The 23,473-nt window shown below is 39.6% G+C and overlaps 1 protein-coding gene across 4 annotated transcripts in view; it reads right to left on the minus strand.

Moving 5' to 3' along the window:
- Window positions 1–23,473, minus strand: part of SORCS1 (sortilin related VPS10 domain containing receptor 1) — a 578,836-nt gene that overhangs the window by 154,028 nt on the left and 401,335 nt on the right. For all 4 annotated transcript variants that reach the window (XM_069568056.2, XM_069568058.1, XM_069568054.1 and 1 more), the window contains exon 6: window positions 3,947–4,011. In XM_069568056.2, coding sequence (XP_069424157.1) covers window positions 3,947–4,011 — 65 coding nt within the window. The remainder of the gene's footprint in view (window positions 1–3,946; window positions 4,012–23,473) is intronic.

Genomic DNA, 23,473 nt, shown 5'->3' on the forward strand with positions numbered 1-23,473 from the left:
CAAATGAAACAGAAATTAATTATAAAACGTAATCTAGGGAGATCTGAAATGAGACTCAAACTAAACTTCCAACAGCAAGCTCAGATAAGCATTTGCCATCCATCCCAGGGTGATGAGCAAAATAAGGAGGGATTTTGTTGTGTGTCACATGTTTCAGTGAATTGGTGACAAAATTCCTAAACCCATTAAAATCAGAAAAAAAAAACTTGCTACAAACCTTTTAAAAATTGTATTACTTGGGCATATGTTCTACTAGATGTATGACCCCGAATACAAATGATGGGTTTCATATACTAAACAGTAAGAAAGAATGGAGAAACAAAAGAGGAAACCCAATCCCAGAATGTGGAGAGAGAGATAACATAGATACTGGATTTCTGGGAGCAACCGACTAGCCTGGAGCCTGATTCTGATAAATACATGCTCAGTTATTTTTACTAACAGTTTGCTACTTGGACCTCTCTGTTTTCTCTCTTTCTTTCCTCCTCCTCTCTATTTCTTTGATCTGAAGCCATGGTTACTGACTCTCTCGGAGAGACACAGACAGACAGAGCGAAGATGATACCAAAAAAAAAAAAAAATCCTTTTTACACTGAGTCAGGTCAGGTGTTATGCTTATATCCTTTATTTCAATGGTAGGTTTTGTGTTTTTTTCTCCCCTTTTGTTTTGATAGGGATAACGTTTCAAATTGAATCCCTATATTTAATTTTCACTCTTGGATAGTTTCTGAAGATGCTGCCTTTGCAAAAAAAAAAAAAAAAGTACAATAAATAAATAAAATTAGAACTGATGTATTTCATGCCTTGTGAAAGCTGAGCCTGAGAGGACAGTTTGGCATTATCAGCCTCCATGCCTGCAAGGAGCACAGGAATGTTGCTGGGTGAGAGAAAACGTGCCAATCAGGGAAAGTGACTGTCTTGTTGCTTTTAGGATACAGGGTGAGAGCATTAGATGCCACAAGCCAGAAAGCAGCCGAATCCCCCAAAGCTGGAAAACAGAAGCAAACTGGGATGCTACCAATTTCATTCAGAGCTTTCTAAACAAGGAGTGTGGTCATGGGAGACAGACCCTAAAGCTCTTTCATTAGTTTTTCATTGTGAGACTTTGTTACTTTAAGCATGTTCTACAGACCATTGGCAGCAGCTTCACCTGCAGACTCTTGGGCCCTTACTGAATCAGAATCCACATTTTTAACAAGATCCCTAGGTGGGTTGTATGCATGCTCAAGTTTGAGACGCAGGGCACTAGATTTTTCATAAAACCTGTAAGTGAGTTTAGGTAGCCAGTTGACTGAAAATTGGTCAACTACGTATTCGTTATCCAGTAAGCTCTCTCTACATGGAGCCCCTGTGGAATGTGCTGGAGACGCACTATCAAGCAAAGGTATGCTTGATTCCTGCACTCACAGAACTTACAGGCTGGTGGAGAGGAAAAGTTATCAAATAACCATGTAAATGGAATGTGTAATTTCAAGCTAAGATGAGCACCAGAAAGATAAATAATGGAGTTGGATGAAAGCAAACACAAAATAAACAAATTTAGATTAGAAGTTCAAGAAAGACTTCCTTAAGAAGTCTTAAGAAACCAGGGATGCTTTCTCTGGTTTGATAGAATTCTGTGGTTATATTAGATGTTATCATTGGAGGAAGCTGGGTGGAGGATTTGAGGGAACTCTACTATTTGTGTGTATGTGTGTGTGCGTGTGTGTGCGTGTGTGTGTGTGTGTAACTTCTATGTGAGTCTAAGGGGCTTCCCTTTTGGCTCAGATGGTTAAGAATCTGCCTGCAATTCAGGAGACCTAGGTTCAATCCCTGGGTCAGGAAGATCCCCTGGAGAAGGGAAAGGCTCTGGTATTACCACTCCGGTATTCTTGCCTGGAGAATTCCATGGACAGAGGAGCCTGGAGGGCTACAGTCTACGCGGTTGCAAAGAGTCAGACATGACTGACGAACTTTCGCTTCATGTGAGTTTAAAATTATTTCAGAATTAAAAGTTATAAAAAAAATGGATGTTTAACTGGATACCTGGATGATTCCCAGTGATGAGTTATACTGAATTGGTCAGGGAAGAGGGACAAAATGAATTTCAAGGAGAGGAAACACCAGGTATTAGAGCCTTATAGGGAGATAGACCTTGCAGGTCTAAGAATTAAAAGCAAACCCACAGACCCCCAGGTTAGGAGGGCCCAGAGTGAAATGAGACAGAGAAAACGGACAGATGACACTGTAACTTCTGACCTCAGAAAAGGCAGCTCTGGCTACTGTGTACTGAAAACTGAACCTTGGAATCCAAGGTAACATTCAGCTCTGGTCACCACCAGAGAGAGGCCACTTTAAAAGAGGAGAGGAAGCAGCTCTAAATTGCTGAGGTTATTCTGTGTCAGGTACAATCTGGGCACATTATATATCACAGCCCTTCCTGAGTTTATAAGGAGAAAGGAGATGGTCAGCTTGGACCCTGATCTGTCCCCAACTAATTCAGCCAAAGGATATATATTCATCCCTTACACAGGGAAAGAAACCTCTGGAGATGAAATGATCTCCCTGTGAGTGCACAGTGATGGAGGAGGTGTGGTTTCTGGAGGGTGTGGATGCTGCGGTGACCAGCTGCTTTCAGCTGTGAGCTGGTAAGCCATGGGTATCATCTGCCTTTGCATCAGAAGAGAGGACGGCATGTAGACAGGCTCAGTGTCAGTGATGGTAGTATCTGTGAACTGTGAGGGGTAGTTTTGAAGGAGGGAAGATCTCCAAAATTGGATTATAGCCCTCTGCTCAGTGCTGGACAACCTCTACCAGCCTTCCGGCTCCATGGTGACTGGAGAATCCATTCTCTTCCTCTTCTCTACACTGGAGACCTCTTCCTTTTCACTTGCCTTTTCTCTCTCATCCTTTTTTTTCTTCTCTATAGTTCCCCCTTACTCTTTCACCTGCAGCATCCATCTTGGGCCTAGTAGAACCCTTGGAAATGCTTAGCCCTTCTGGAGATCCTCAGGACCAAAGAAGGGGAAGGAAATCCACGTCATTTAACCATATTACTTAAACTTTCTATGCCTTGATTGCTTCATCCATAAAATGGGAACCACATATAAGTTGTGAAGATAGTTGTGATAAACTATAGAAATCCCTTAGCAAGATTCTTAGTATAGGGCAAGTACTCAGTAAATATTAGCTACCGAAGGAATCACTGTTATTAACTTCTTATAATTTACGGTGAAGAAACAGAGGCATAAAGACTTTCAAGGTCACACAAGAGAGTGAACTTGTGAGCCATACAGACATGTGTTTGGATTGTGAATCTTCAACTCCCTCCACACCGAGTGCTAAAGTCAGGAAACGCAATCCTTCACTCAGCCAATCTAACCAGGGGCGATCAGAGCTACCAACTGACTTTTCCCTTCTGCTGCTCGATTCTTTCCTACAAACCAAGTATTCTGTGAATCTCCCACTAGACCGTGAGGCATTGCCTGGATGATATCTGACAAAACAAGGAAACTGATGGAAAAAATCACATCAGAAGAGCAGCAGTAACAAGGGGACGACAGAGGATGAGATGGTTGGGTGGCATCACCAACTCTATGGACATGAGTTTGAGTAAGCTCCGAAAGTTGGTGATGGACAGGGAAGCCTGACGTACTGCAGTCCATGGGGTCACAAAGAGTTGGACACAACTGAGCGACTGAACTGAACTGAACACAATAATAATACATGTTTACTTTAGCAATAAGGGATTTGGGGATTTTCTCATCACCTGCAAAGAAAAACCCCCTGATTGGATGAGAGTTGTAGACAATTATCAAGACAACTCTAGATTACTAAACAAAAAAAGTTTAGGTCCAAATGACTTAGATTAGTGCCACTGTGATTTCCCTTAACACAGATGTAATTCATGGCAGATCCAGAAAACAAATTATTACTATGAGCATCACAGAAAAGTGCCTTTACTTACGACCATCCACAGTTCTGGCCTCTAGATGCACAAGGTCCGGATCCTTGTTCGACCCCATCACAGACCTAAATGATGGAGAAATATCAACATTAATGAAACCCCACATGCCCCAGAGAAACTCAGCTGAGCCCCACAAACTATTATACTAACATCCACAGGACTTTAAAGCCACGATCCTTGGGATACATCTACTGTATTTATAGATAGAGCCTGACAGTAAAATTTCCACTTCAAATAAAGCTGATAATGAAACCTTTATTTGATGGAGGCCAGGCTTAACTCTGGCAAGGATATTGTGTGTTATTATCTCAGATTTGCAAATAAGTCCCACACATGTCATATGCAACAATCTCACTGACAGTATATTAAACTTTCAAGACTTAGCCGGCAGATGCCAGGCAAGCTGCTTTAGCTGGATGACTTGAACAGTGATCTACATGGCAAACCGATCTAATTAATACTTTTATTTGAAATGTGCAGAACTATCTACTACTATCCTATGAACAGACCATGTGACCCAACAAATGTAGTGGACAGAACAGCGCAGGGTGACCATTCTCTGTGTATTTGAACCAGTTTGAGGGGGAAATGCAGGTGCATTTGCTTTCTGATGTGTACTGGATGCCACAAATGTAAGTAAAAGACAAGTCTATTTAAAATGCCTTGGAGGCACATATTACTTAGTCTTATCTTGCAGTGAGCCATATTAAATAGAAAATAATTATTCTGTTACATAAGTAATATGGGCCATCATACTCCATCTCGTAAGACTTTCATTCAACAAGATTAATTAACCTTGGGATCGTCTATAATTTTATCAGGACTTGCACAACTTTCATTTATTTGTTTCATTTCCAAGTGGAAGGTGGTAACATGCCTTAAAACCGGTCTCCTTTTGCCTCCTTTGAGCCCCTCAGCTCCACCATCAAATCCATGTGGGAAAATGTAAATGGTGAAAACATTCAGGACTCAGTGTGGTACCCTAGGTGCATCTCGCTTCTGCTGTCACCTCCTGCTACAGGGGAAGACGTGCCACTTCTGAAAGTGTCTCTTGCCCTTCCTTAGCCTCTGTGAGCCTCTGTGTGCTTTTCTCTCCAGCATGAAAGGCTGTTTTCCAGGTTCACCTCGTCTTCCTTGACTCTTATTCTAAGGCACATCTGAAATGTCACTTCCTCCATTCCCTAGTTCCCAGTTACACCAGGAAAATTTTTCTCTTCCTACCACAAATATTTCTTTTTTAAAATATAAACCCTATAACAGTGTGCTAGAGTTATTTTTGTCTTTCCCAGTGTAAAAGCACCCACCCCCCTACATCAAACTGAGAGCCATGGAGGAGTTTTGCTTCAAACACTTTATATTCATATGTATAAATGAATAAAATAGAGCCTGAGCTCTAACATAATAGATATTCAAACACTGAAAGAAGGAATGGGGGGAAGGTAAGGGAGGAGGAAGATAGGGAGAGTGTATGATGGTCTGTGAGCTCTTCTAAGTAAGTAAATTAATCACTATCCTATGGGCATCCCCAGAACACTTCTCATTTGACCTTATCTTCCAACTCCAAGTCTGAAGCTTAGCCTGATTAGTCTCTGTTCATCTTAAGGAGTCTCCTAAGGCCCTATTATCACTGTCGGTAACTTTTCTTTGATTGACACATAGCCTAAAACTCAGAGCCTATGCCTGAAAAATTAAACTCTGTATTTTTCTTCTCCCAGGAGGCAGAATGGTCCCAGCAAGGGTTTTATAATTCCCCCCAAAGACACAGAGGACATGCACTTGGTCATTTCGCCTGGTTAGAATCTGAACATGGGAAGATGTGACATTTTCACCATCCACTGTAGTGACTGCTTGTCTATGGTTGGTAGCACTCCACTGCCCAAAGTGAAGCATTGACTGGGTTCAATCAACCTCTACTGATGAGACCACAGTCATGAGCACTAAAAATAAGGACAAGCTCCCAACAACCCTCAAACCAGAAAGCTCAGCAGGTAACTGGTTTTTGTAAATTATTACTAGGTAGTAACATGTTTGTCACTTCCCTCCTTAATTGCCACAAGTTTCTTCCTTGAAATGACCAACATCTATGATGCTGGCATCCCATAAACAGTGGTGCACTCCCCTGCAAACTAAATAACCTGCTTGGCTTGTGGTTAGGGTCAACAGGAGGCAAAATGATTATTGTGTATCTAGTTTCATCTTTCCATGTGCTCATGACCTCAAATCAAAATCTCTTAAGATCTTTTATTATCTCTAAAGGCAGGAGCTGTTGTTTCAAGTGACATGTTCCTCTTATTAACTAATGAAAAGAGACAGGGACAAAACAGAGTCCTTTGTCGCTCCAAAATCTACCGTGGCTACCAACTTCCTTACCTCGCCTAAGATTTTCCCAGGTATAGTAAAACTGCAGTAACAAAATAAAACTTTAAAGTCAGACCACAGGTTTTATTTGCTGATGTGCTCGTCCTTTTTCCTGGAGGCCTAAGGGTATCTCTTTGATCTGCAGTCACAGATTATAAAGAATTACTGTTGCTTTTACTTTGTGGCACTGGTGAGTTCTCAAGAGCGGAAGCCAAACAATGTTAAATGTTCACAGAGGTGCTGGCTTTAATGGTGCTGTCATTGACCAGACCCTTGTGGAAACACATCACTGCAGATGACCTGCAAAATATCATTTTCTGGCTCATTTATGCATTTTAGTTGGAGCTTTAGAATTGAATGGTTTTCTGTATGTTTTAAGACCAGTTGTTGGGCTTAATGATGATGCTGATGACAATAATGACAATAATGACAGGTGGTTGCCAGAGACTTTGGGGGATGGAAGAATGGAGAGAAAATGATAAAAATGCACAACCTTGCAGTTAAAAGATGAATAAGGTCTGAGGACCTAATGTATAACACGGTGACTATAATGAAGAACAATGTATTATACAATTGCAGTTTGCTAAGATAGTAGAATTTAAGTGTTCTTACACATCACACACACAAAAGATAAACAGGTGAGGTAATTAATGTTAACTCAATTATGGAAATCCTTTCATAATGTATGTGTGTATCAAATCATCAAATTGTACATGAAACATATCACAAGTCTATTTGTCAATTAAACCTCAAAAAAAAAACTAAAAAAATAAGAAGTCAGAGAAAACCAGCATAAACAGTCATTTTAATTCAAAATATTCTCTTGATGATCTCATATTTGAAGCGAGATCTCAAAAACGGCATTAAGAATCTCTACCCAATCATGTTAGTAACTCTGATTTCAGGTATTAAGCACAAAGGTTTGGGCCGCTTTGCTTTATGCTTCCAGATTGCCCTGCACCATCCCCATCATGGTTCATAATGATTTGCTGGATCTCTTTGCATAACTGCTTCTCTTACTTCACTGAGCTCCCAAAAGGCAGGTGCTCTGTTTTTATCACTACTTTCTCTGCTTACCAGAGCATAGAGAAGAATGTTTCCTCAACAGATATATAGACATATTTACACTGGTCAATATTTACTATAATATCCAATATTATATTGGGTTGTTCAATTCTGGGACTCTGAAAGAATCTCTATGAAAATGAGATGAAAAATATTGGTGCAGGGTCCTTTAATTACATAAAAAGACAGTAGGTGGCTATATCTTGTATATTTTTATATTGTCTTTATGTCTAATTGGGAAAATGAATTCCCTTCTGGAGCTGAATTTCAATGAAGTTAAGGAATATCTTCATGCGTGCTTTGCACATATCAGCACCTCTGCCTGGAATGACCTCTTACCCTTCTTCTGCCTTCTTAACTCTTATGGTTTGTGGCTCTGCTGCACATGAATGAAGTTGAAAACTATTTCCCCAGTGGGGGTGCCACTTAAACTAAGATGGTTATCCCTTCTGAGACATCCAGAACTTTGCACATTCTTTTGCATAGCACAGATTAGGCCATGTTTCAAGTGGTGACTCATTTGCTCTTATTGACAGACAAGCTCAAACTGTGCTAGGTACCATGCATGCCATACATAGATATTCAATACATGTTTACCAACTGCTTTTGAATAATGAAGTACAAAGCAAGCCATATCAGCATTTCTCAGTTTATCTGCATGTTTGACATTCAGTTACTTAACATCTCTGTGCTTTTATTTTTTAAGGATAAAATGAGACTAAAATAAATTTTCTTAGAATATACATCTAAAGCACTTAAGAGATTCCTGGCTCACAGCAATAATGTGTAGATAGATGGGGGATATTAATCCTCATGTGAAAATTAAAATTCATGTTGGTAATAAAAGCTTCTTAGGTTATCATGGGTACCTCATTAACAGAAATGATTTCTCATCATGAGTCAACAGACAAAATGAAAGAGTCAGTAGCCCAGAGATCAACCATATGAATGAATGAATTCTCTTATTTATTTAGTGAAATATTCCAATGTCCTCTTATGTGGTAAGAACAAGGGCTACAGATTCCCCAGCTTTACATACAGCTATGGCAGAGACAGTAATCCAGTTAGACAAGAGTTCTAATATTCAAGTTGGTATTTGAAGACATAGGAGAAATGTCTGCAGGAGAATGTTCCATAAGCCTTTAGAGTAAAATAGATTGAATTTTCATGGATATGTAATGATATGATCAATGGCTAGAGGGAGTGGCAGAGCATTCTCCTTAGAGATAAATATCAAGTGAAAAGGCCACTTCTTTTCTTCAAGAAAATTAGAGATACCAAGGGAACATTTCATGCAAAGATGGGCTCGATAAAGGACAGAAATGGTATGGACCTAACAGAAGCAGAAGATATTAAGAAGAAGTGGCAAGAATACATGGAAGAACTGTACAAAAAAGATCTTCACGACCCAAATAATCATGATGATGTGATCACTAATCTAGAGCCAGACATCTTGGAATGTGAAGTCAAGTGGGCCTTAGAAAGCATCACTACGAACAAAGCTAGTGCAGATGATGGAATTCCAGTTGAGCTGTTTCAAATCCTGAAAGATGATGCTGTGAAAGTGCTTCACTCAATATGCCAGCAAATTTGGAAAACTCAGCAGTGGCCACAGGACTGGAAAAGGTCAGTTTTCATTCCAGTCCCAAAGAAAGGCAACGCCAAAGAATGCTCAAACTACCACACAATTGCACCCATCTCACATGCTAGTAAAGTAATGTTCAAAATTCTCCAGAGACCAAATTGCCAACATCTGCTGGACTATGGAAAAAGCAAGAGAGTTCCAAAAAAACATCTATGTTTGCTTTATTGACTATGCCAAAGCCTTTGACAGTGTGGATCACAATAAACTGTGAAAAATTCTGAAAGAGATGGGAATATCAGACCACCTAACCTGCCTCTTGAGAAATCTGTATGTAGGCCAGGAAGCAATAGTTAGAACTGGACATGGAACAATAGACTGGTTCCAAATAGGAAAAGGAGTACGTCAAGGCTGTATATTGTCACCCTGCTTATTTAACTTATATGCAGAGTACATCATGAGAAATGCTGGACTGGAAGAAACACAAGCTGGAATCAAGATTGCCGGGAGAAATATCAATAACCTCAGATAGCAGATGACACCACCCTTATGGCAGAAAGTGAAGAGGAGCTAAAAAGCCTCTTGATGAAAGTGAAAGAGGAAAGTGAAAAAGTTGGCTTAAAGCTCAACATTCAGAAAACAAAGATCATGGCATCCAGTCCCATCACTTCATGGCAAATAGATGGGGAAACAGTAGAAACAGTGTCAGACTTTAATTTTGGGGGCTCCAAAATCACTGCAGATGGTAACTGCAGCCATGAAATTCAAAGACACTTACTCCTTGGAAGAAAAGTTATGACCAACCTAGATAGTACATTCAAAAGCAGAGACATTACTTTGCCGACTAAGGTCTGTCTAGTCAAGGCTATGGTTTTTCCAGTAGTCATGTATGGATGTGAGAGTTGGACTGTGAAGAAGGTTGAGTGCCGAAGAATTGATGCTTTTTAACTGTGGTGTTGGAGAAGACTCTTGAGGGTCCCTTGGACTGCAAGGAGATCCAACCAGTCCATTCTGAAGGAGATCAACCCTGGGATTTCTTTTGGAAGGAATCATGCTAAAGCTGAAGCTTTAGTACTTTGGCCACCTCATGCGAAGAGTTGACTCATTGGAAAAGACTCTGATGCTGGGAGAGATTGGGGGCAGGAGGAGAAGGGGACGACCAAGGATGAGATGGCTAGATGGCATCACGGACTTGATGGACATGAGTCTGAGTGAACTCTGGGAGATGGTGATGGACAGGAAGGCCTGGCGTGCTGTGATTCATGGGGTCGCAAAGAGTCGGACATGACTGAGCGACTGAACTGAACTGAACTGAAAAAGGCCACAGGTCAGGTAGAAGTTGATCCACAGAGGTATCTACTAATATGTAAACAGTAAACATGGCTAAGTTTTCACAGTAGATCAACAGAAGATGAAATGAAAATTTAGGCACTGTGTACATCATGTTAGCACTTCCTTGGTGGCTCACTGGTAAAGAACCCACTGCTGATACAGGAGACATGGATTTGATCCATGGGTGGGGAAGATCCCCTGGAGAAAGAAACAGCAATCCACTCCAGTATTCTTGCCTGGGAAATCCCATGGACAGAGGCGACTGGTGGGTTACAGTCAATGGGGTTGCAAAGAGTTGGACACGACTTTGCAACTAAACAGCAACAACATCATGTCAAGGTTTTGTATTTGATTCTAAAAGCCACAGGATGGCACTGAAGAAAGTTATGCACACAAGTTTATAAACGTCTCCAAATAACTTGTGTCCTCATCTATCCATGTGTAGGTCTCTCTGCCCAAGGAACATGAAAGCCCTCAGGGTATAGTAGACTCAGCTGTATTGATAAAAACAAGGTCAAGCCAGACTCCTGCATCTATGCTTCCAGTATCTTAAGCCAGTGCTCACATTTAGGAGCCATTTTGGAATAAAACCTAAGGATTATCATAGTCAAGAATGCAAATAAAATGCTCACTCTGATATACTGCGCTGTGAAGTTAGCAGTGAAACATCAGCCTTCTGAAATACAATCAGCCAAATGCAGCCTTTGTAGACATTTTCTACAGAGAAACTCAAGAATGTCACTAATTTATCATTCTCCTGGCATTTTGTCTGAGTTTATTCCAGCTTAATATACTACTCAATAAATGTCGTGGATCCACAAAATGTACTAATGGAGATAACCACGGAGCAAGTATTAAAAAATAAACACTATGATGGGATAGCGCCTATTTATTCAGAGTCAGATTTGCAGCTAATGGCCAAGGGAGGAGTCGGGAGGGATCTGCAGAGAGACAGAGGCTTGAGAGTTAGAGACACCTGCCCTCCTCCTTTTTGTTTTAGAAGAAGCATTTATGTTCCCGCAGGCTTCCCATAAACAAAGCGAGTGGCCCCATCTACTGCTGGGAGAAGCAGCCAAGTGCATGCCTGTATTGGCAGCTGGACCCTCTGGTTCTCTTCTGTAGTCAAGGGTTTCCTCTTCACATAACACTACGGTTAGGCTCTCAGAGATAAACGCCATTAGGCAAGTCTTAGTTAAAGCTATAGTTTTCACTCCTAAACAAAGCAGCTGGGCCTGAGGTCTCATCTTATGGGAGAAATGAGCTAGGAAAAAATAAAAAGTATCTTAAAGGTGGCATTTTAACCTCTCCTGTAAGCCTGAGAAACATGCTTGCTTGCTTTTTTCTGATCTCCACATGGTTACACTGGTTTTCCAGACACACTGGTCAGTCAATCAGTTCAGTCGCTCAGTGTCCGACTCTTTGCGACCCCATGAATTGCAGCATGCCAGGCCTCCCTGTCCGTCACCAACTCCTGGAGTTACTGAAACAATGGTAGCTACTACAAATAACAAATAAATAGAGGCAGACAAATGAAAATGCTGCTTAGTTTGTTAAATGCATAATGGCTACAAAGGATCAGCATGGCCAACACCCTTAAGCTCTTTACAGTCTGCATTTTGTCATTCCTACTCCCCAAATGAGAAGTCTGACCATTAAGTTATATGACATTTATAACAAAATGCAGGGGAGAGAGACAGACAGACAAAAGAGAGCAAAGTGAAGAATAGGATGTTTGACTCAGAATGAGGGAATACATAAAGCTCAGGGGGGCGGTGGGAGGTGAGGTTTTGTTACACAAAGTGCTCAGTAGAAAGAAAACGGAAAGTTGAAAGAGAAATGAAAGGGCTTAGAAGTAAGCACGGGTCTCTGCAGACATCAACCGGTCTTCTAAACTGGTTGGGACAAACCATTCCTCTACAGTTTCCCTCCTCTTTCCCACTTTCCCTCCTCTTTCCCACTTTCCCTCCTCTTTCCCACTTTCCCATCTTTTAATGTAATGACTTTACTTCTTACTCCATTGGTTGAATTTCCTCTCTCCTTCTTATTTCCCCACTTTTATGGTGCCTCCCCATCTTTGTCTTTGTTGTTTCTGAATGCAAATGAGAAAGTCTAGAGAGATACCAGGGAACATGACCAGGTCATGAGCCTGATCCTGAAACAGAAACGACAGTGTCAGTAAGATACAGAGAAAAATACCTTAAATTATCAAAGAATGTGGGATGGAGGTAAAAGAGGAGCACACAGCATTTTTAAGGCAGGTTTCTTCTTGTGTTTTGAAACTATACTGGTAGCATACCCTATGTATTTTTAGCAACTTGTTAATTTTACTCAAAGATGTATCTTAGAGACTGTTCCATGCCAGAACACAAAATTAATGAGAGAGATCTCTATTTTATTGCAGCCTATTAAATGAAAATACCAAATTTATCTATCTTATATTGACTAGCTCAAAGTCAAAATGCATATAAAGGTAAAACAAATGCTACTGGAAATGTACCTTCAAAATTCATAATGGAAGTCACCTCTGGAATTTTTAGAATTGTAGAGAAATAGTCAAAGGGATCAGTATACTTATCAGTAATTTATTTAACAATAACATGGAAAATGTATTTATGCATTATTATTAATAGTAATAAACCAATACTATTAATAAAAACAATAAAATTTCTACAGTCAGGAAAGGAAGAATAAAGTGGATGTAATTAATGTGTGCAAATGACAAAGGGACAGAAGGGGAGAAAAGTGGTATTTGCATGATCAGGATACATGGAGTTTTCTCAAATTTCAGGACACTTACAACTTGTATACCATCTTAAGAAAGAGTGCTTGGAAGGCTAAAGTTGTGATAGTATAAGAGGAAAAAATGCCAGGGATACCAGGAGGTGTGTATTTGTGCCCACTGTAAATTCAATAAGAGGAAGGTGTAAAGGTCCTGATTCGGACTGAAGGGACTGTATTAATGGGAAACAAGGAGAGGAGAGAACTTCAATTCTCCTTTATTTTCATATTTGTTACAGACAGAGAACTTCAGACCAGAAGGCAGAAAATGAGTGTAAAGGAATGGAAACCTGATTAATTTGCTGCTGGAGACAGTCTAACCCAGAGAAATTATGTTCCATAAGAGAATACAAAGGGCAGAAACCTCCAAATTTTTGTTTGAACACATCAAGCAAGAGAAAACAAAAAAAGAGCACATACCCTGCCAGGGTCCAGCCCCGGTGGATTCAGGGTAATTTGAAGGTGGGGACGGAATCAGCATCCTAGGAAAAAACTTATTTAATTACAGATATAGAGAGAGATTGGAAAATTAGCGGAGAAAAGGACACTGAATAACTTGGTTTACGTGGAATACCAATCACCATCTACGTAGGCCACAGGCGTCTTTCCGTTCTCCCGAAGGAGAGGAGGCACTGAGGCCTCCCCGGTCCGATCTTAGAAGCCCAGGCAAAATTAGCAGGCTTGGTGAGTACCCACGTACCAGATGGGAATTCAGCCAGAAAATAGTAGGAAATATTAGTGGAGAAAAAGAGGCTGAATAACTTGCTTTACGTGGGATACCAATAAAACCCCAAGACAAGGAATTTGCACCATCTACGTTGGGCCACCGGCGTCACTTGAATATTGGAAGGTGTCCCTCCTTGGGCTCCTTCTCGCATGGAACTTAAAAGCTGGGGCAAGTAAGTAGACGTGGCGGGCACCCACGCTCCAGATGGGAATTCAGCCAGAAAAATGGGGAGCAAGAAAGAAATGACATGGGGGAATCAGTCTTTCCAGAAACTGATCTGATTTATTTATTTTTTAGGTTTGCTTATATACCTTTTGTTATACATAGGGATGAATACAGATTCACGCAGGGGTCAGCAGTCCTGACCTTTATCAAAATCAGGTGCTTCACATAAATGTATAAAAAAAGGTCTTAGGGGTTTTACATCATCTTCTGGCCATGAGACCTGCTGACATTTTATGACCCTTTCTTTCTGATAAGTAAAAAACTTATTTTTCCAAGGGTGTTTTTTCTTAAACCAGGTGCTACGCTCTGAAGGTAGCAGATAAAGTTGCATTCCTATAGGGTGTGGGTGTAGTGGGTTACAACTAAGAAAGGAATTTATTTAACCTAAGGTTAACATGATTAATCTTAAAGGTTAATACTTATTTCTCCTATATGCTAGTTATATTCATTATAAGGGCAGGGAATATGGAGATTTAGCAGCAAACATCAGCCCAACAAATGAAAACCCTTCACCAATGTTCTCCTTAAGGTCTATTTAGTCTTAAGATAGTGATAAAGTTACATTTTTACATAGCAAGGACACAGTGATTTATAACAAAGTACAGTGATCTATAACAAAAGAGAAAACTCATTAACTCAAAAAGTCTAGTACTGCTAACATCAAAAACTACTATATTTCCTTTTCTATATTCCAAATACATTAATATATTCCCAGGTGCCTAAGGATATGGAGGCCTGGTGGCAATCATTGACTCAACAATGAGAAAAGCCCTATGCTACTTAAGACTTTCAAAATACTCCAAACTCTCTGTACTGTTTATTGTTGAGAGGTAGTAAACAATCATGTGCATAGTGGCAGGAGTGTGTATAATCCTGTCACACAAGCTAGTCTGCCGGCAGAGAGGTTTGACCTGAGACACCCTTGTCACACCCAGGGCAGAGAATTAGCAGCAATTATTGGCATAACAAATGAAAAACCCTTCACCAATATAATTCCTAACCAACCCACTATACCAATAATTTCTAACTTCCCAAAAGAATCTGCCTTTAGTAAGTCTAAAACATCTCATGCCTCTCACTATTGGGAGGCTGTAAATAACCACATGTGGCCGGATGAACCTGTACAGGCAGGTAGATAACCTTCAGAGGAGTTCATAAGTTGAAACACTCCTGTCACGCCCAAGAATTTTTATTGACTTGGAGCTGTAAGTTAACTCCTTCTCCGAGAGAGGTAATGGGGGTCAGCCGCCCGTAAAGTCAGAGGTGAGAGCATGAAACAGTAAAGTAGGCAGACCCTGGTTTTGGGGGTAGATGCTCGGGAACAGGGGGTTTCCTGAGGCTCAATCCGCCTTTGCGTATGCCGAAGCCTCCTTCCTCATGACCTTTGCCATGGGTGGAGTTCCTCCCACTGGCTCCCGGCATCTCCCCTTTTTTAATTCTTAAAACAGCCAGGTGCAGCTCAGTCGAGAGCTTCTAGTAATAAGTTACTAGTAATAAGTTGTGGAAATGCACTAGTTGTTGTTGTTACTCATTGGCTAAGTTGTGTTTGACTGCCTGCAATCATATGGACTGTAGCACGCCAGGCTTCCCTGTCTTTCACTGTCTTCCAGAGTTTGCTCAGATTCATGCCCACTGAGTTGGTGATGCTATCTAACCATCTCATCCTCTGCCACTCTCTTCTCATTTTGCCTTCAACCTTTCCCAGCATCAGGGTTTTTTCCACTGAGTCAACTCTTCCCATCAGATGGCCAAAGTATTAGAGCTTCAGCTTCAGCATCAGTCTTTCCAGTGAAAATTTAGGGTTGATTTCCTTTAGGATTGACTAATTTGATCCCCTTGCTGTCCAAGGGACTCTCAAGAGTCTTATTCAGCACCACAATTCAAAGGCATGAATTTTTTGGCACTTAGCCTTCTTTATTATCCAACTCTAACATTCATACATGACTGCTGGAGAAACCATAGCTTTGACTATACAGACTTTGTCAGCAAAGTGATGTCTCTACTTTTTAATATGCTGTCTAGGTTTGTCATAGCTTTTCTTCCAAGGAGCAAGTATCTCTTAATTTTATGGTTTCAGTCACCATCCACAGTGATTTTGGAACCCAAGAAAAAAAATCTCTCACTGTTTATACTTCTTCCCCTTCTATTTGCCATGAAGTGATGGGACCATATCCCATGGTCTTAGTTTTTTGAATGTTGAGTCCAAAGCAAGCTTTTTCATTCTCCTCTTTCACCTTCATCAAGAGGCTCTTTAGTTCCTCCTCACTTTCTGCCAAAAGAGTAGCATCATCTGTGTATCTGAGGTTGTTGATATTTCTCCCAGCAATCTTGATTCCAGTCTGTGATTCATCCAGCCTGGTGTTTCTCATGATGTATTTTGCATATAAGTTAAACAAATAAGGTGACAATATTCTGCCTTGTTGTACTGCTTTCCAATTTTGAACCAGTCTGTTGTTCTACATAAGGTTCTAACTGCTGCTTCTTGATCTGCAACCAGATTTCTCAGGAGATAAGTAAGATGGTCTGGTATTCCCATCTCTTTAAGAATTTTCCAGTTTGTTGTGATTCACATAGTCAAAGACTTTAGTGTAGTCCATGAAGCAGAAGTAAATGCTTTTTTTTTTTGGAATTCCCTTCATTTTTCTGTGATCCAATGGATGTTAGCAATTTGATTTTTGGTTCCTCTGCCTTTTCTAAATCCAGCTTGTACATCTGGAAGTTCACATACTGCTGAAGCCTAGCCTGATGAGCATTATCTTGCTAGCATGTGAAATGAGCACAGTTGTGCAGGAGCTTGAACATTCTTTGGCATTGCCTTTCTTTGGGATTGAAATGAAAACTGACATTTTCCAGTCCTATGGCCACTGCTCAGTTTTCCAATTTTGCTGACATATTGAGTGTAGCACTTTAATAGCATCATCTTTTAGGATTTGAGATAGCTCAGGTGGAATTGCAAATGCACTATGGTATTTACATATTCACTTAAGAAAATATACTGAAAATAGAAATCAAAATAAAAGAAAGCAAAAAGTCAGAAATTCTAATACTTTCTTCTCATGTCTCCATGAATCATCTTGTCCATCCCTGGGGTGGGGTCACAGGTAACTCACCATGGAGACCATTGCTCTAGACTGAGGATTCCTGGGGCATCTTTAACATTTAAAGATTTATGCACCTACGGACACCTTATCTTTGACAAAGGAGGCAAGAATATACAATGGAGAAAAGACAATCTCTTTAACAAATGGTGTTGGGAAAACTGGTCAACCACTTGTAAAAGAATGAAACTAGATCACTTTCTAACACCATACACAAAAATAAACTCAAAATGGATTAAAGATCTAAACGTAAGATCAGAAACTGTTAAACTCTTAGAGGAGAACATAGGAAAAACACTCTCTGACATAAATCACAGCAGGATCCTCTATGACCCACCTCCCAGAATATTGGAAATAAAAGCAAAAATAAACAAATGGGACCTAATTAAAATTAAAAGCTTTTGTACAACAAAGGAAACAATAAGCAAGGTGAAAAGACAGCCTTCAGAATGGGAGAAAATAATAGCAAATGAAGCAACTGACAAAGAATTAATCTCAAAAATATACAAGCAACTCCTGCAGCTCAATTCCAGAAAAATAAATGACCCAATCAAAAAGTGGGCCAAAGAACTAAATAGACATTTCTCCAAAGAAGACATACAGATGGCTAACAAACACGTGAAAAGATGCTCAACATCACTCATTATCAGAGAAATGCAAATCAAAACCACAATGAGGTACCATTTCATGCCAGTCAGAATGGCTGCTATCCAAAAGTCTACAAGCAATAAATGCTGGAGAGGGTGTGGAGAAAAGGGAACCCTCTTACACTGTTGGTGGGAATGCAAAGTAGTACAGCCACTATGGAGAACAGTGTGGAGATTCCTTAAAAAATTGCAAATAGAACTGCCTTATGACCCAGCAACCCCACTGCTGGGCAGACACACCGAGGAAACCAGAATTGAAAGAGACATGTGTACCCCAATGTTCATCACAGCACTGTTTATAATAGCCAGGACATGGAAACAACCTAGATGACCATCAGCAGACGAATGGATGAGAAAGCTGTGATACATATACACAATGGAGTATTACTCAGCCGTTAAAAAGAATTCATTTGAATCAATTCTAATGAGGTGGATGAAACTGGAGCCTATTATACAGAGTGAAGTAAGCCAGAAAGAAAAACACCAATACAGTATACTAACACATATATATGGAATTTAGAAAGATCATAATGATAACCCTGTATGTGAGACAGCAAAAGAGACACAGATGTATAGAACAGTCTTTTGGACTCTGTGGGAGAGGGCGAGGGTGGGATGATTTGGGAGAATGGCACTGAAACATGTATAATATCATATAAGAAATGAATCACCAGTCCAGGTTCGATGCAGTATACTGGATGCTTGGGGCTGGTGCACTGGGATGACCCAGAGGGATGGTACAGGGAGGGATAGGGAGGGGGGTTCAGGATGGGGAACACGTGTATACCTGTGGTGGATTCATGTTGATGTATGGAAAAACCAATTCAATATTGTAAAGTAATTAACCTCCAATTACAATAAATAAATTATATTAAAAATAATTAATTACAAAAGAAAAAATAATAAAGTGTTAAATCTTTAACACTGTCCTCCCCAGGAGGGCAGACAGCAGATTCTCAATTAAATTTTTAATGAATGAATGAGTTCAACAAATATTTATTGAATGCCAATAATGTGCCATTGGTAGTTTTAGGTGATGATGGTTTAGCAACAAATAAAACAGAGGAAAATCCCTGCTCTTCATGTTTAGATTTCAACATAGAAGAGAGTGAATAACTATAAATATATATCAAGTGTATATTATGTATAATATACCATTTCTTGAAAGTTGTGTAGGAAAAAACATATGAACTATAAGGGGCTTTAACTACATTAGAAAAAAAATCTTCTGTCAGATGCTGTTGATCAATGACTAGTGTCCATTTGTTAAGTGTAGGATGGATATCACATATGGTTTGTAAGGCTGTGCCACTGCTGGTGTCCTGTCTGTCAACTGTCAGCAACTTGGGTAAGAATATATATTGTGTGCCTAGAAACTTCACATGCAACACAATTTCAGGAAAAATAATGGTGAGATAAGAGAAAGGCGGTGTTGGCCCTGAAAGCAATTTACTTGCCTGAGGTCATATGGCTAAAAAATGATACACAATCAGATTGGAATCTGACTTCTCTATAACTCCATGTACCATCTGTAGAAAGGTTGATAATAATACTACTTAAGACTGTTGTGACGAGTAAAAGAAAGAATACGTAAAGCTAACATTGTTGTCAACAGTAAACCTGTAGAGATGAAAAGACTGTTAGAGATGACCTAGTCAAAACACTGTATGTCACAATTATAGAAACCAAAGTATCAAGAGAGGAAATATCTCATCCAAGGTCACACCATTCAGACAGTGTCAGGTTGAAACTGCTAACCTGGGTCTTGACTCACTCCCCAGTGATCTTTCTCATGAAAAAATATTCCTTTTCTTTTCATTCTTTGTCTTAGGAGTTAAAATCACTCTTGAATAGCAGAGTCAGTAAACTTTATGGAGGTTTGTTTTCTTTTTCGGGGAGTAGCAAGCCTGCATTTTTTTTTCCATAGCCAGGATAGAAGAGAGAGAGAAAGAGGCAAAAGCGTTTGTGTGCAGGAGCATGCATGTGTGGGCACTCTCATGCAGTACCCCCAAGCCTCCCTCCTCAGGGTGAAGATGCTGTGGGATGCCCAACTGAAGAGACGGGGGAGATCAGAACTCCCGAGGGAGTCCCCACCTCCACAGTCAATAAAGCAAATATGTCACTGGAGAAAAGCATTCGCCTCTGACTGCTTCATCCCCAGTCAGACTTTAAAACTTTCCTTTAAGAAGGACTTTATTAGGCAGAGAGATCTTGCCTTGAATTAGCAGGTGGCATCTTAATGCCTAACAGGGATTATTTGACCACAAACCCAGAGACAGCGCACGGAGATTCCTGAGGTGAAGAAGAAATAAAAAACATAATCCAGAATTGGGCTTATTAACTATCTTTTTTTGGTCAGTTCATTGGCTGAGCAATTAAACAGCGCTATACATTAAATAAATTGTCAAATGGGACAATTGTTCCTGACAGAATTTCAATGAACACATACATGAGATGACTACTATGAAAAATTTCCATTAGAATACCACAGTCATAACTGCTGCAGGCAAGGCTGACGGATACATCCTAAAATTAGTGAGTGAAAAGCACAGCCTCAAAGTATCCCTCTCAAAAGACTTAATGATGATGGAAATTTTAACATATGTTCATCCAGTCTTTGATACTCCTTCTGCCAGGAGTTAGAGCTGGATTCTCCTTCGCTGGAATGGGAACTGGATTCAGGGACTTGCTGCTAAGAAACAGATGTTGGAACAGGGGAAATAATAACTAAGCAATGGACAAACCTGGAAGATACCACCTCAATCAAGTGATCAAGGTTACCATCTTCGGTAATAAAACATACATATTGATACTTGTATCACTCTTTGATGTGATGTCATGAGAAGCACACACCATTTCTGTGATATTCTTCCCAAGAATATATAAACCTATAATCATGAGAAAATATCAGACTAATTCAATTTGAGGAACATTCTATAAAACACCTGATCAGCATACTTCAAAATTGTCCAGGTTATCAAAGACAAGGAAAGACAGGAGATTTGAGGAGACAGAAAAAGAAATGACATATAAATGCAATGTTGGATTATTATTTGGATTCTGGATGGGGAAACAATAGAGCATTGGTAGAAAACCTGGAAAGATCCAAATAAAGTCTCCAGTTTAGTGGATAGTATTAAACCAATGTTAATTTCCTAGTTATGAATATCACAACATGGTTATATAAGGTGTAAGCCATAGGGAAGGGTATATAAGAGCTCTCATTCTTTGCAATTCTGCAATCCTGAAATTATTTCTAAATTTAAAAAAAATTGGATAAAACTACCCAAATCTTATAAGGATATACTCAGTTATAGCAAAACTATAAACGGGAACCTAATCTGTTTTAACTAAGTTATAGTCATCATGAGGAATGAATTGGTCCTGTCGTTACTTCATCCTATAAAAAAAGTAAAACTACCATTTCATTGCCACTGTCAAGAGTCTTATTCATAGATTTAAATAATCACAAAAGATGAAGGTATATGATTTTTCGAAGACTTGCTAAGATCAGAAAAAATGGTTCTTATTACTGGCATGTTTTTACTCTTCGTTTGTTTAGAAGTAGAAAACAATGAAGACAGCCAGAATCTTTATTTATTGTTTAACTGGCCAGATTACCATGGGAAGAGCCTGATTTCAGCTGACAACAGAAATGTGTTGGACCCAGGAGCTGACCTTGAAATTCAAGGTCAGATGTGAAGTATGGTTGTAGGCTATGTCTGTTTTGGAGCCCTCTCTCTGAAGTATCTTGTTTTCCTTGGATACTGAATTACTCAGGAAGGCTAACTGCTCATAGGAGGCACATGGAAGAGCCAGCTTGTTCTCTGGATTGGTGGTGCAGAAGCTATCCCAGGCACATAAATATTCTAACAAGTTCCATCTTGTCACAATAGAGTCATAAAGTTGCTCTGTTCAGCACATGATAATGGTTTTGTAATTCAATTATTGGTGGTATTTGTCTTCTGGGATTTATCTGCCTTAAACTTCAGCCCTCATGTAAAATCCTTTCCCATAAATCTCATAAATGCTGCAGCAAGTTTTTCCCCCCACCCCAGGGCACATCTTGCCATGCCCCTGAAAACCTCGATAGCTTTCTCTAAATTATGGGATCATTCTGTTTAGAGGTGTTGATGTTTTAAGTGCCAGAGCCAACAATAAAAAATGGTGGGAATAGTCTATTTCCTCTACTTATTATTTTTAAAGAAAGATAGATCCTGATAGACAAAGTTCCATTCTCAATACAAAAGGCTGTTTTCAGCCACTTAACTTAAAATTTTATAGAAGGGATTCCCGCGAGTCAGAAATAAGATGTTATGAGCCTTAAGTTTTTGAAGAATCCTGAGATTCTGATGCATAAACATATCAGGGCTAGTCATCTGTAAGGATTCACCTGTCTTACAGTTGCTTTTATGATCTTCCTCAGGTCATTCTGAGTTTCATTCCTACCTAGTCAAATGAGCCAGGTTTTGGGTCATTTGACTACCCTCCTGTCTAGAATTCATCATTCCACATCTCATTAATTTTCTATTCAGACAACTCTACCCACTCCAGTAATCTTGTGCTTCCTTTGTGGTTCAGCTGGTAAAGAATCTACCTGCAATGCAGGAGACCTGGGTTTGATCCCTGGGTTAGGAAGGTCCCCTGGAGAAGGGAAAAGCTACCCACTCCAGTATTCTAGCCTGGAGAATCCCATGGACTGTACAGTCCATGGGGCTGCAAAGAATTGGACATGACTAAGAGACTCACTCACTCACTCATCTAAACTTTGATTTGGAAAATAAATACCCATGGTTATTCCATCTCCAACACCCATTCTTCACCTTGCACTCATTCAACAAATATTTATTGTTCACTCATTTCATCAATTCCAAAATGTTCATTATTTTTTTTTAACATCTCTTAAATCAGTAGGTATAATTATTGAAATGATAAAGTTTAATGAGAAGAATTATTTTGACAGATATACAAAATGAGGGTGCATCTTCATTCCATAAAAGTTTAAATTTGAAATTATATGGATACACTAGGGACTGTTCTGGGTACTTCACTATCCTAACTTTTCGGTAGGATTTCTACCGAAATTTCTTCTCACCATTGATCTATTAACAGATAAATTCCTTTCCTTAGGAACCATGGCCTAGAGACCCACCGTGATCTAATTTAATGTGAATATTTTTGTGCATGTGTGTTTGTGAATCCTTCTTTTTTCTCTTTCCCATTTCTCTGTTTCAACATGAAATTTATTATTAGTGGCTTACATTATATGTCAGTTTTTAACTACAGAATAAAGAAGGGGGAACTATGATTCACTAGAGAAGGAATATCACCCAAAGAGAGACTCTATGACATGGGCAATGGTTTTTAATCTTTTTAGGAAGATATTTATCATGTCTTAAGTTACATGGGGGGGTCCTCTCATGTTAGACATGGGTGTAATGTTTCTTTTCTCATTTGGAAGTTACATATGGTTAATGATGTGAACAGGAGCCACATTTTCTTTCTTTTTTTTTTTTTTAAGCCAACTTTTTCACTCTCCTCTTTCACTTTCTGTTTTTAATTTTTTTTTTAATTTTTATTTTTACTTTATTTTGCTTTACAATACTGTATCGGTTTTGCCATACATTGACTGTTTGCAGGAGCCACATTTTCAATGGGTATACTGTGGTGATTTTGCACTGGCTCATCTTGGCAAAGCTGCAAGTATATTTTCCA

The sequence above is a fragment of the Ovis canadensis genome, chromosome 22 (genome assembly GCF_042477335.2).
Source record: "Ovis canadensis isolate MfBH-ARS-UI-01 breed Bighorn chromosome 22, ARS-UI_OviCan_v2, whole genome shotgun sequence".
NCBI classification, from domain to species: domain Eukaryota; kingdom Metazoa; phylum Chordata; class Mammalia; order Artiodactyla; family Bovidae; genus Ovis; species Ovis canadensis.